This window comes from Choloepus didactylus, chromosome 6, assembly GCF_015220235.1.
Source record: "Choloepus didactylus isolate mChoDid1 chromosome 6, mChoDid1.pri, whole genome shotgun sequence".
Lineage (NCBI taxonomy): Eukaryota > Metazoa > Chordata > Mammalia > Pilosa > Megalonychidae > Choloepus > Choloepus didactylus.
Window position 1 is genome coordinate 119,043,158 of NC_051312.1, and position 12,963 is coordinate 119,056,120.

The 12,963-nt window shown below is 36.8% G+C and overlaps 1 protein-coding gene across 1 annotated transcript in view; it reads left to right on the forward strand.

The window, feature by feature from the left end:
• Nucleotides 1-12,963, forward strand: part of DYNC2H1 (dynein cytoplasmic 2 heavy chain 1) — a 419,160-nt gene that overhangs the window by 77,044 nt on the left and 329,153 nt on the right. The window contains exons 35-37 of the mRNA XM_037841237.1: nt 353-576; nt 1,307-1,422; nt 11,785-11,984. Of these exons, the coding sequence (XP_037697165.1) occupies nt 353-576; nt 1,307-1,422; nt 11,785-11,984 (540 nt within the window). The remainder of the gene's footprint in view (nt 1-352; nt 577-1,306; nt 1,423-11,784; nt 11,985-12,963) is intronic.

Sequence of the window (12,963 nt, forward strand, 5' to 3'; positions counted from 1 at the left end):
GAACATGAGGCTTAAACTCTTCACAAAGAAAAGAGATGCTAATAAGGGAGAATTAACTCTTTGCCATCAAATTTACCTGCTTCCACACTCATTCTTTTCCTCTGTGCCTCTCAGAAAGAAAGAGTTATCCTTTCTCTTAACCAGTGCTGATCCTTTCACCAATGCTTTGGAACCTGCTTCCCAGAGACTTTCTCTTAGTTATCCCCTCTCCTATGACTTTAGCCTTCCCTTCTGTTTGCTAAGGTATAAGAGTTATCTGTAGAAATATTTCACAATAAAATTTTTCTTGGCAATATATTTTATATTTATAGTTTCAAATCTTTGATGTCTGTATTTTAAATTAATATTTCAGGTAGAAATAAATTCTAATTCCGGAATTTTTATCACTATGAATCCTGCTGGAAAAGGTTATGGAGGAAGACAAAAACTGCCTGATAATCTTAAGCAGCTTTTCAGGCCTGTAGCTATGTCTCGCCCAGACAATGAGCTTATAGCAGAAGTTATTCTCTATTCAGAAGGGTTTAAAGATGCTAAAGTACTGGGCAGAAAATTGGTGGCTATTTTCAATCTATCAAGGTGAGTTTTCCTATTTTAAATATTTTTATGGTTTTGGGTTCTAATGATTGATTGTGGTTATTAGTGACCATTTTTCATAGGTTCCCAATTAACTACTCAATGATTTTCATACTGGTGATTATATTTGCTTATGGTATTGACATGAAAGATTTTAGTTTGAAAAATAAAAACATATCAGTATAAGTACTATTCATTAGACCTCACTTTTCTTCCTCAAAATATTTATATTGGAATGCTCAACAAAATCATTCTTAGTGAATTAATTTACCAGCTGACCACTCAAAAGCTACTGTTCTTTGGATGGGATCTTCCACAATCTCTTCTTATAACTTATTTTTGGTAATAGAGGTTGACCTTTAGCTTCTTTGGGACAAAATAGAATTCTGGTACATATCACTTGGGAGATAGTGGGAACTAGACAATGTCGGAAATTGAGAGCAAGATGAATCAATAGTGACTTTAGGAATAAAGGTAATGGTTTGTCATTTAGTATCTTCATTAAGAGAGTTAACCAATTCACATGAGGTTTATCTTATTCCTTGTGAACCATCCATCTTCAACAATTTACTTGGGTGATGATTATTGTGTGATATGTATCTTTACATAAATTAATGGAATAGTTCTCATTTCTGTGCATTCATAATTATATTCTTTATTTCTCTGGATGTGATAATAAAAAGAATTTCTTACAGTTACTTGATGCTTTAAGAGTTCCATGTGTTAACTTCAGGGAACTTTTGACACCTCAGCAGCATTATGATTGGGGTTTAAGAGCTTTGAAGACAGTTCTGAGAGGAAGTGGAAATCTTCGTAGACAACTGAAGAAAAATGGCACTAAACAAAATGGTATGATTGATAATTACAAATATAATAACTTCTTTTTAAATATACTTTTAATTTTATGATAGTTTTAGATTTACAGAAAAGATATTATAGAGGTTTCCATAATACTCTAGGGTCCCTTATTATTAACAGCTGACATTAGTGTGGTACATTTGCAACTAATAAGTTAGTACAGATATTGTTTTTTTTTTTTTTTTTTTTTTTTTTTTTTTTTTTGAAATTTACTTCATTTATTTGAATTTTTACAAATTCAATGGTAGATTTTTAAAAGTCCATTGACTTTTTTTTTTTTTTTTTTTTTTTTAATCATCATTTTATTGAGATATATTCACATACCACGCAGTCATACAAAACAAATTGTACTTTCGATTGTTTACAGTACCATTACATAGTTGTACATTCATCACCTAAATCAATCCCTGACACCTTCATTAGCACACACACAAAAATAACAAGAATAATAATTAGAGTGAAAAAGAGCAATTGAAGTAAAAAAGAACACTAGGTACCTTTTTCTGTTTGTTTGCTTCCCCTACTTTTCTACACATCGATCCATAAACTAGACAAAGTGGAGTTTGGTCCTTATGGCATTCCCAATCCCACTGTCACCCCTCATAAGCTACATTTTTATACAACTGTCTTCGAGATTCATGGGTTCTGGGTTGTAGTTTAATAGTTTCAGGTATCCACCACCAGCTACCCCAATTCTTTAGAACCTAAAAAAGGTTGTCTAAAGTGTGCGTAAGAGTGCCCACCAGAGTGATCTCTCGGCTCGTTTTGGAATCTCTCTGCCACTGAAGCTTATTTCATTTCCTTTCACATCCCCCTTTTGGTCAAGAAGATGTTCTCCATCCCACGATGCCGGGTCTACATTCCTCCCCGGGAGTCATATTCCACGTTGCCAGGGAGATTCACTTCCCTGGGTGTCTGATCCCACGTAGGAGGGAGGGCAGTGATTTCACCTTTCAAGTTGGCTTAGCCAGAGAGAGAGGGCCACATCTGAGCAACAAAGAGGCATTCAGGAGGAGACTCTTAGGCACAAATACAGGGAGGCCTAGCCTCTCCTTTGCAGCAACCGTCTTCCCAAGGGTAAAACTTATGGTAGAGGGCTCAACCCATCAAACCACCAGTCCCCTATGTCTGTGGTCATGTTAGCAACCATGGAGGTGGGGTAGGCGAATACCCCTGCATTCTCCACAGGCTCCTCAAGGGGGCACTACATCGTTTTTTTTTTTTTTTTTTTTTTTTTTTTTATCCTTGTTTGTCTTTTTTCTTTTTTTTTTTTTTTTAACTTTCCCTTCTTTTTTCAAATCAACTGTATGAAAAAAAAGTTAAAAAGAAAACAAACATACAGTAAAAGAACATTTCAAAGAGACCATAGCAAGGGAGTAAGAAAAAGACAACTAACCTAAGATAACTGCTTAACTTCCAACATGTTCCTACTTTACCCCAAGAAAGTTACATACTATAGCAACATTTCAGTGAACTTGTTCCTACTACATCCATCAGAAATTAACAGACCATAGTCATTTCTGGGCATCCCCAGAACGTTAAATAGCTTATCTGTTCTTCTTGGATTATTGTTCCCCCTTCCTTAATTGCTCTCTACTGCTAGTTCCCCTACATTCTACATTATAAACCATTTGTTTTACATTTTTCAAAGTTCACATTAGTGGTAGCATATAATATTTCTCTTTTTGTGCCTGGCTTATTTCGCTCAGCATTATGTCTTCAAGGTTCATCCATGTTGTCATATGTTTCACCAGATCGTTCCTTCTTACTGCCGCGTAGTATTCCATCGTGTGTATATACCACATTTTATTTATCCACTCATCTGTTGAAGGACATTTGGGTTGTTTCCATCTCTTGGCAATTGTGAATAATGCTGCTATGAACATTGGCGTGCAGATATCTGTTCGTGTCACTGCTTTCCGATCTTCCGGGTATATCCCGAGAAGTGCAATCGCTGGATCGAATGGTAGCTCTATATCTAGTTTTCTAAGGAACTGCCAGACTGACTTCCAGAGTGGCTGAACCATTACGCAGTCCCACCAACAATGAATAAGAGTTCCAATTTCTCCACATCCCCTCCAGCATTTGTAGTTTCCTGTTTGTTTAATGGCAGCCATTCTAACCGGTGTTAGATGGTATCTCATTGTGGTCTTAATTTGCATCTCTCTAATAGCTAGTGAAGCTGAACATTTTTTCATGTGTTTCTTGGCCATTTGTATTTCCTCTTCAGAGAACTGTCTTTTCATATCTTTTGCCCATTTTATAATTGGGCTGTCTGTGCTATTGTCATTGAGTTGTAGGATTTCTTTGTATATGCAAGATATCAGTCTTTTGTCAGATACATGGTTTCCAAAAATTTTTTCCCATTGAGTTGGCTGCCTCTTTACCTTTTTGAGAAATTCCTTTGAGGTGCAGAAACTTCTAAGCTTGAGGAGTTCCCATTTATCTATTTTCTCTTTTGTTGCTTGTGCTTTGGGTGTAAAGTCTAGGAAGTGGCCTCCTAATACAAGGTCTTGAAGATGTTTTCCTACATTATCTTCTAGGAGTTTAATGGTACTTTCTTTTATATTGAGATCTTTGGTCCATTTTGAGTTAATTTTTGTGTAGGGGGTGAGGTAGGGGTCCTCTTTCATTCTTTTGGATATGGATATCCAACTCTCCCAGCCCCATTTGTTGAAAAGACCATTATGGCTCAGTTCGGTGACTTTGGGGGCCTTATCAAAGATCAGTCGGCCATAGATCTGAGGGTCTATCTCTGAATTCTCAATTCGATTCCATTGATCTATATGTCTATCTTTGTGCCAGTACCATGCTGTTTTGGCAACTGTGGCTTTATAATAAGCTTCAAAGTCAGGGAGTGTAAGTCCTCCCACTTCGTTTTTCTTTTTTAAAGTGTCTTTAGCAATTCGAGGCATCTTCCCTTTCCAAATAAATTTGATAACTAGCTTTTCCAAGTCTGCAAAGTAGGTTGTTGGAATTTTGATTGGGATTGCATTGAATCTGTAGATGAGTTTGGGTAGAATTGACATCTTAATGACATTTAGCCTTCCTATCCATGAACATGGAATATTTTTCCATCTTTTAAGGTCCCCTTCTATTTCTTTTAGTAGAGTTATGTAGTTTTCTTTGTATAGGTCTTTTACATCTTTGGTTAAGTTTATTCCTAGGTACTTGATTTTTTTAGTTGCTATTGAAAATGGTATCTTTTTCTTGAGTGTCTCTTCAGTTTGTTCATTTCTAGCATATAGAAACATTACTGACTTATGTGCATTAATCTTGTATCCCGCTACTTTGCTAAATTTGTTTATTAGCTCTAGTAGGTGTATCGTTGATTTCTCAGGGTTTTCTAGATATAAGATCATATCATCTGCAAACAATGACAGTTTTACTTCTTCTTTTCCAATTTGGATGCCTTTTATTTCTTTGTCTTGCCGGATTGCCCTGGCTAGCACTTCCAGCACAATGTTGAATAACAGTGGTGACAGCGGGCATCCTTGTCTTGTTCCTGATCTTAGAGGGAAGGCTTTCAGTCTCTCACCATTGAGTACTATGCTGGCTGTGGGTTTTTCATATATGCTCTTTATCATGTTGAGGAAGTTTCCTTCAATTCCTACCTTTTGAAGTGTTTTTATCAAAAAGGGATGTTGGATTTTGTCAAATGCTTTTTCAGCATCTATTGAGATGATCAATTGATTTTTCCCTTTCGAGTTTTTAATGTGTTGTAATACATTGATTGTTTTTCTTATGTTGAACCATCCTTGCATGCCTGGAATGAACCCCACTTGGTCATGGTGTATGATTTTTTTAATGTGTCTTTGGATTCGATTTGCAAGTATTTTGTTGAGGATTTTTGCATCTATATTCATTAGGGAGATTGGCCGGTAGTTTTCCTTTTTTGTAGCATCTTTGCCTGGTTTTGGTATTAGATTGATGTTAGCTTCATAAAATGAATTAGGTAGTGTTCCATTTTTTTCAATGTTTTGAAAGAGTTTGAGTAAGATTGGTGTCAGTTCTTTCTGGAAAGTTTGGTAGAATTCCCCTGTGAAGCCATCTGGCCCTGGGCATTTATTTGTGGGAAGATTTTTGATGACTGATTGGATCTCTTTGCTTGTGATGGGTTGGTTGAGGTCTTCTATTTCTTCTCTGGTCAGTCTAGGTTGTTCATATGTTTCCAGGAAATTGTCCATTTCTTCTACATTATCCAGTTTGTTGCCATACAGTTGTTCATAATATCCTCTTATAATTTTTTTAATTTCTTCAGGATCTGCAGTTATGTCACCTTTTTCATTCATTATTTTGTTTATATGGGTCTTCTCTCTTTTTGATTTTGTCAGTCTAGCTAGGGGCTTGTCAATCTTGTTGATCTTCTCAAAGAACCAACTTTTGGTGATATTTATCCTTTCTATTGTTTTTTTGTTCTCTATTTCATTTATTTCTGCTTTAATCCTTGTTATTTCTTTTCTTGTACTTGGTTTAGGATTGGTTTGCTGTTCATTTTCTAGCTTCTTCAGTTGATCCATTAGTTCTTTGATTTTGGCTCTTTCTTCCTTTTTAATATATGCGTTTAGTGCTATAAATTTCCCCCTTAGCACTGCTTTTGCTGCATCCCATAGGTTTTGGTATGTTGTGTTCTCATTTTCATTCGTCTCTATATATTTAGCAATTTCTCTTGCTATTTCTTCTTTAACCCACTGATTGTTTAGGAGTGTGTTGTTTAACCTCCAGGTATTTGTGAATTTTCTAAGTCTCTGATGGTTATTGACTTCTAATTGTATTCCATTGTGGTCAGAGAATGTGCTTTGAATAATTTCAATCTTTTTAAATTTATTGAGGCTTGTTTTATGTCCCAGCATATGATCTATTCTGGAGAAAGTTCCGTGAGCACTAGAAAAGTATGTGTATCCTGTTGATTTGGGATGTAATGTCCTGTAGATGTCTGTTAAATCTAATTCATTTATCAGATTGTTTAGGTTTTCAATTTCCTTATTGGTCTTCTGTCTGGTTGATCTATCTATAGGAGAGAGTGATGTGTTGAAGTCTCCCACAATTATTGTGGAAACATCAATTGCTTCCTTTAGTTTTGCCAATGTTTCTCTCATGTATTTTGTGGCACCTTGATTGGGTGCATAGACATTTACGATTGTTATTTCTTCTTGCTGAATTGCCCCTTTTATTAGTATGTAGTGGCCTTCTTTGTCTCTCAAAACATCCCTGCATTTGAAGTCTATTTTATCTGAGATTAATATTGCTACACCTGCTTTCTTTTGGCTGTAGCTTGCATGAAATATTTTTTTCCATCCTTTCACTTTCAGTTTCTTTGTGTCCCTGTGTCTAAGATGAGTCTCTTGTATGCAACATATTGATGGTTCATTTTTTTTGATCCATTCTGCGAATCTATATCTTTTAATTGGGGAGTTTAATCCATTTACATTCAACGTTAAAACCGTGAAGGCATTTCTTGAATCGGCCATCTTATCCTTTGGATTATGTTTGCCATATTTTTCCCTCTCTCTATTAATATCCTTTATTGTACCCATACCGAATCTCTTTAGTACTGAACCTTTCTCCAAGTCTCTCTGTCCTGTCTTTGTTTCTCTGTCTGTAGGGCTCCCTTTAGTATCTCCAGTAGGGCAGGTCTCTTGTTAGCAAATTCTCTCAGCATTTCTTTGTCTGTGAAAAATTTAAGCTCTCCCTCAAATTTGAAGGAGAGCTTTGCTGGATAAAGTATTCTTGGCTGGAAATTTTTCTCACTCAGAATTTTAAATATATCGTGCCACTGCCTTCTCGCCTCCATGGTGGCTGCTGAGTAGTCACTACTTAGTCTTATGCTGTTTCCTTTGTATGTGGTGAATTGCTTTTCTCTTGCTGCTTTCAGAACTTGCTCCTTCTCTTCTATGTTTGACAGTGTGATCAGTATATGTCTCGGAGTGGGTTTTTTTGGATTTATTCTATTTGGAGTTCGCTGAGCATTTATGATTTGTGTATTTATGTTGTTTAGAAGATTTGGGAAGTTTTCCCCAACAATTTCTTTGAATACTCTTCCTAGACCTTTACCCTTTTCTTCCCCTTCTGGGACACCAATGAGTCTTATATTCGGACGTTTCATATTGTCTATCATATCCCTGAGGTCCATTTCGAGTTTTTCAATTTTTTTCCCCATTCTTTCTTTTATGTTTTCATTTTCCATTCTGTCATCTTCCAGGTCACTGATTCGTTGTTCAACTTCCTCTAGTCTTGTACTATGAGTGTCCAGAATCTTTTTAATTTGGTCAACAGTTTCTTTAATTTCCATAAGATCATCCATTTTTTTATTTAGTCTTGCAATGTCTTCTTTATGCTCTTCTAGGGTCTTCTTGATTTCCTTCATATCCCGTACTAGGGTCTCATTGTTCATCTTTAGTTCTTTGAGTAGCTGCTCTAGGTGTGTCTCTTCTGGTCTTTTGATTTGGGTGCTTGGGCTTGGGTTATCCATATCGTCTGGTTTTTTCATATGCTTTATAATTTTCTGTTGTTTTTGGCCTCGTGGCATTTGCTGACCTTGATAGGGTTCTTTTAGGGTTTGTAGACCAGTTGAAGTCCTTATCTCTAATTTATCAGATCTACAGCTTCGTGGAGTACACTTTCTCTAACTAACCAGCAGGTGGCGTCCACGAGCCACCTGTTCTCCACAAGCCAGATCTCCCCTGCTTAGCCTTTTTGGTGAGTGGGGGAGTGAGTCTTGTGGGGCCCAATTGGTGTCCCAAGCTTGCGTGTGTAGTTGGTGTTGCCTGCCCTGTATGTGGGGTGTGTTTCTGGGCAGTCGGGGAGGGGGGGTGGCCCTAACAATCAAATCTCCCTGATGATCCTAGAGTTTTAAAGCTACTGCAATAGTCTAATCCTTCAGTTCAGTCCTGCCACAGTTTGTCTCTGCCACTGACCCACAAGTCTTTGGTATTGGCGTATGGCTCCTGAGACTTGCAAGTGGGCCCCTCTTCCAGGCTGTGCACCCTGGGTCCTCTGTTGAGGGATGACTGTGCTATGTCGCAGGTGAGTGCCGTCCCCCCAGGGCAGTTCTGGGCTGCTGGGCTGTGTTGGGAGGCTCCCAGTCTGCTCAAATGATGGCTGAATGGGGCTCTGTTAATTCACACTGCTCCCCCTTCCCAGCTCTGGGACATTCAGCTGAGGTTGCAGGGAAGGCTAATGTCCACGCCCAGTTTTGTGGTGTGTGCCTGTTATTTGAAGCACTTCCGTCACACTGGGTTGTCTGGGGCAGCTCTGGGCTATGGGGCTGGCGATGGGCAGGAGTGTTTCCTGTCCACCAGGATGGTGGCTGTGAGCGGATACCCCCCTTTTCTTGGGATGTTGTGTTGTTTAGTGAATTTTCTCAGCCACTGGATTATTGCCTTTTGTCTCAGAGCTCTCTTAGTTCTGCTCTTGACTTGATGTGCCCAAATTTCAATTCTTTGAAGCTTTCTGTATTGAGCTTCTTAGAGTAATTGTTTTAGAAAAAGCAAAAAGGATTTAAAAAAAAACGGCCCTCCTCAGAGATCTAATGGGTTATTGAAATGCTAATAGACAAAGCAACCAGGGCCATTAAGGAAAAGTGCCCAGGGCAGAGAGATCAGCCTTGCTTCGGGATTTGCATATGCGCCTCAAGGCCTGATCTCCGCCCTTCCCCTTTCTGTGTTCACCAGAACTCCAAAAATCCTCTGCTTTTATTTTGGAGTTTTTCGTGTTGTTTTTTTTCTATGCCTGTCTCCTCTCTGCTGGGCTGGCTGCTCTCAGAGTCTCTGGTGTCTGGCTTCAGTCTATCTATGGTTGGAGTTTGAATCAGTAGAATGAGTTTCCGGTAAGAGCAGCCACTGCAATTCTCCCTTCTCCTTCCTGGAGCTGACAGCCCCTCCTCCCCCGGGACTGAGCCTGGCAGGGAGGGGCGCGGGTCCCCTGGCCGCAAAAACTTACAGATTTCGCTGATCTCAGCAGTTCCACGTTTTCATGAGTGTTGTATGAAGTATGCCCAAAGACAGATTGCTCTGTGGTGTCCAGTCCACGCAGTTCCTGGCTTTTTACCTACTTTCCTGGAGGAGTAACTAAAACATACAGCTCACCAGTCTGCCATCTTGCCCCGCCTCCCAGATATTGTTTTTTTAATACATTGTATTTTAAACTAAAGTTCATACTTTATTTGGATTTCCTTAGTTTTTATCTAATGTCCTATAATACAATTTTAATGTGCATTGAATATTAAGTAGTTGTGATATGTAGAGGAATAGTTTAGTCAAGCTGTTCTCAGATTTTAATGTGCTTCAGAATCACACAGAGGATTAGAACACAGATTGTTGGACCCCACCCCAAAAGTTTTTAATTCAGTAGGTATGTAGTGCAGCCCAAGAATTTGTTTTTCTTTCTTAAAACAAGAACAGAAACCTTAGAAGCCTGTGGGATTTTTACCAGGATGTTCCCTTTCAAAGAGATAGCATGCCAAACGAAATTACTCTTCTTTTTTCGCATTGTAAGATTAAAAAAAGAAACCTTTTAATTTTGAAATAGTTTTAAATTTACAGAAAGGTTTGCAAAGATGGCACAGAGCATTACCAAATACCCTTCACCCAGTCTTCCATCATTTCATCTGGCTTACTTACCAGTGCACATTTGTCAAAACTAAGAAACTGACTTTGGTACAGTCCTATTAACTAAACTCCAGACTTTATCTGGATTTCACCTGTTTTTCCGTTAATGTCGTCTTTCTGTTCCAAGATCAAATATAGAGTACCAGATTTCATTTAGTTGTCATTTCCCCTAGTTTCCTGTTGTTTGTTGTGATAATTTCTTAGTCTTTACTTGTTTTTCATGATCATGAAGAGCAGTGGCCAGATATCGTATAGAATGCCCCCCCATCTGATTCTCTGATGTTTTTCTCATTATTAGAGTGCTCTATCACAGGTGAAGTGCCCTTCTCATCACATCATGTAAGCTGGTATTTCATAACCACATGACATCACTGATGATGTTAACCTTTATCACTTGGTTAAGGTAGTGTTTACCAGATTTGTCCACTGTAAAATTATTATTCCCCTCTTTCCCTCCTGTATCTTTGGAATCAAGTTTCTAAATCGAGCTCACTCTCAAAGGGGGAATGGGATGATTGAGCTCCATCACCTAGAGGGAGAAGTATCTGCATATGTTAATTTGAAACTCTTCTGTAGATTTGTGTCTTTTCCTCCATTTATTTATTTATTAAATCATTTGGTTATAGCAGTATGAACTAATGCATAGATATTTTATGCTTTATTTCCCTTTTTTCTCCACTCAAAATGGATGACCTCCCAACCCCCATGTATGACTTTTTTTTTTTTTAATAATCTATCCCATTATTACTCAGCCAATGTATGACTTCTTGAAAGGCTGATTAGTCAAAGGTCGATGTATACATATTAGAAAAGGAAGCTACTTTAGTTCTTTTATTAAGTTGGCATAGGCCAGCATAAATTTAGTTATTTTATGAAGTGCTTAAATTACTATTTGCTGTTGTTTATCTTTGGTAATTTTTAAGAAATATTTAAACCATATTTTCAGTAAATAAGATTGACTTAATAGTTCAGTGCTTGGCATGAACTATAGTGTGGCCAAGCGTCTTTATATGTATTTAAACATAGAAATATTAAGCAATTATAGTAGAAATACCAGACTAATAATAGTTTCTTTGCCTTTATATATTCTACAATCAGCAGCTAATATCTTTGATAATAAGAAAGTCTGGCAGTAATAGCAGTTTTTACATTCAGTTTAAAAGAATGTGTTTGTGTACTAACTTCAAAGAGGCTGATCCAAGATTGTTGATCAGCCTGTTGGTTTATAGTCTTAGGACATAAAATCTGTCATATGTTTGGAGAGATGCCTGAATCTGGGATTAGTTTACATGGATTTGAATCCCAGCTCTAATACTCTGTGTTCTCTCAGCTGTCATTTAAATCCTTAGATCCTTAATTTTCTCATATGTAAAGTGGAAATAATAATAGTAATACTTCCCCTACCTACTTCGAAGAGTTGGTATTACATCACGTGATGTAATACAATGGTAAAATATTATGCAAATATAAGTGATAATGAATTTTGCTATTAATTAAAGTCTGGGTACCCTGGAATTCAAATTCTGTTGAAAGGAGTTCATAACTCTACCTAGAGATACCAATTTTTCAACAACCAAAAGATAGTAAGTTTGCTGATTACTCTGATGTAATATGTCTTTAATCATTACTAAGTTTCAGAGATCATTTAATGACCTATAATGCATGTCAAGGCTGTAGAGTACTTTAAAAACTGTTATGTCATCCTTAAATTGATAATAGTTTTAAAATGAAACTTTTTCTCTAGTTAATGAAAGTCATATTGTGGTACAAGCATTGAGACTTAATACAATGTCGAAGTTTACATTTGTTGATTGCACCCGGTTCGATGCATTGATTAAAGATGTCTTTCCTGGGATTGACTTTAAAGAAGTAGAATATGAAGAACTAAGTGCTGCATTAAAGCAAGTCTTTGAGGAAGCCAATTATGAAATCATACCCAATCAGGTAACAATCAAGAGTATTTTATGATATATTGACACCCTTTCCTGGTTGATTCCTATGCAGTCAACTTATCCTTCCTCTTTTGACTTAAGCCTCACCTCCTCGGGGCAGTCTTCCTTGATTTTCAAGTCCAGTTTGGGTCCTTTTGCTATGTGCTTTCATTACTCTTATCATATATACTTGTTTAATGTTTGTGTATCTGATTAATATTGATTCTCCCCACCAGATAGTCATCTCTGTGAAAGGCAGTATCCGTATCTATTATATCTTACCATTTTATTACTAGTGCCTGTCATAATACCAGACACATAGTAAGTCCATCATACATATTTTTGATAATTGATATATATGTCATTTAGTTTCATTTAGATAATTTCTTAGGAGATACTCCTTTTAATGGGTCTTTTTTTTCCATATGATTTTTTATTTTACTTAGAGAGTTACTTATTCAGTTGGTAAATTTCATATGATACATACATTGCTTACTAAGTTAATTGTATTTTAAAGCTATACAGATAAGCTTTAAAATTATACATTTAAACTCATTGTTTATATATTTACATATCCATGTGTGCCTATATACATATTTATAAAGGCATATTAATAAATTGTTTACTACAGCATGAATAATGTGCAAAAAATTTAGAATTTGGATCTCTTTTCTGCAAAACGGCATTTTTTTAATGTTAAGATTAATAGGGGTTCCTTTTTGGATCAAATTATTCTGTTAACTTTTAGTGCTTTTTAAGGTACTCCTAAATCATTTTTAAAAGATTTTTTATCCTGGTAAAATATACATAACCTCTAACCATTTTAACCATTTTTAAGTATGAATTCAGTGACATTAAGTGCATTGAAAATCTTTTGTAACCTCCATCACTATTTATTTCTAGAACATTTACATCATCCCACAGAAAAAATCTGTACCCATAAAGTAGTAACTCTCTATTTACCCCTCTCCCCAGCCCTTAGTAACCACTCT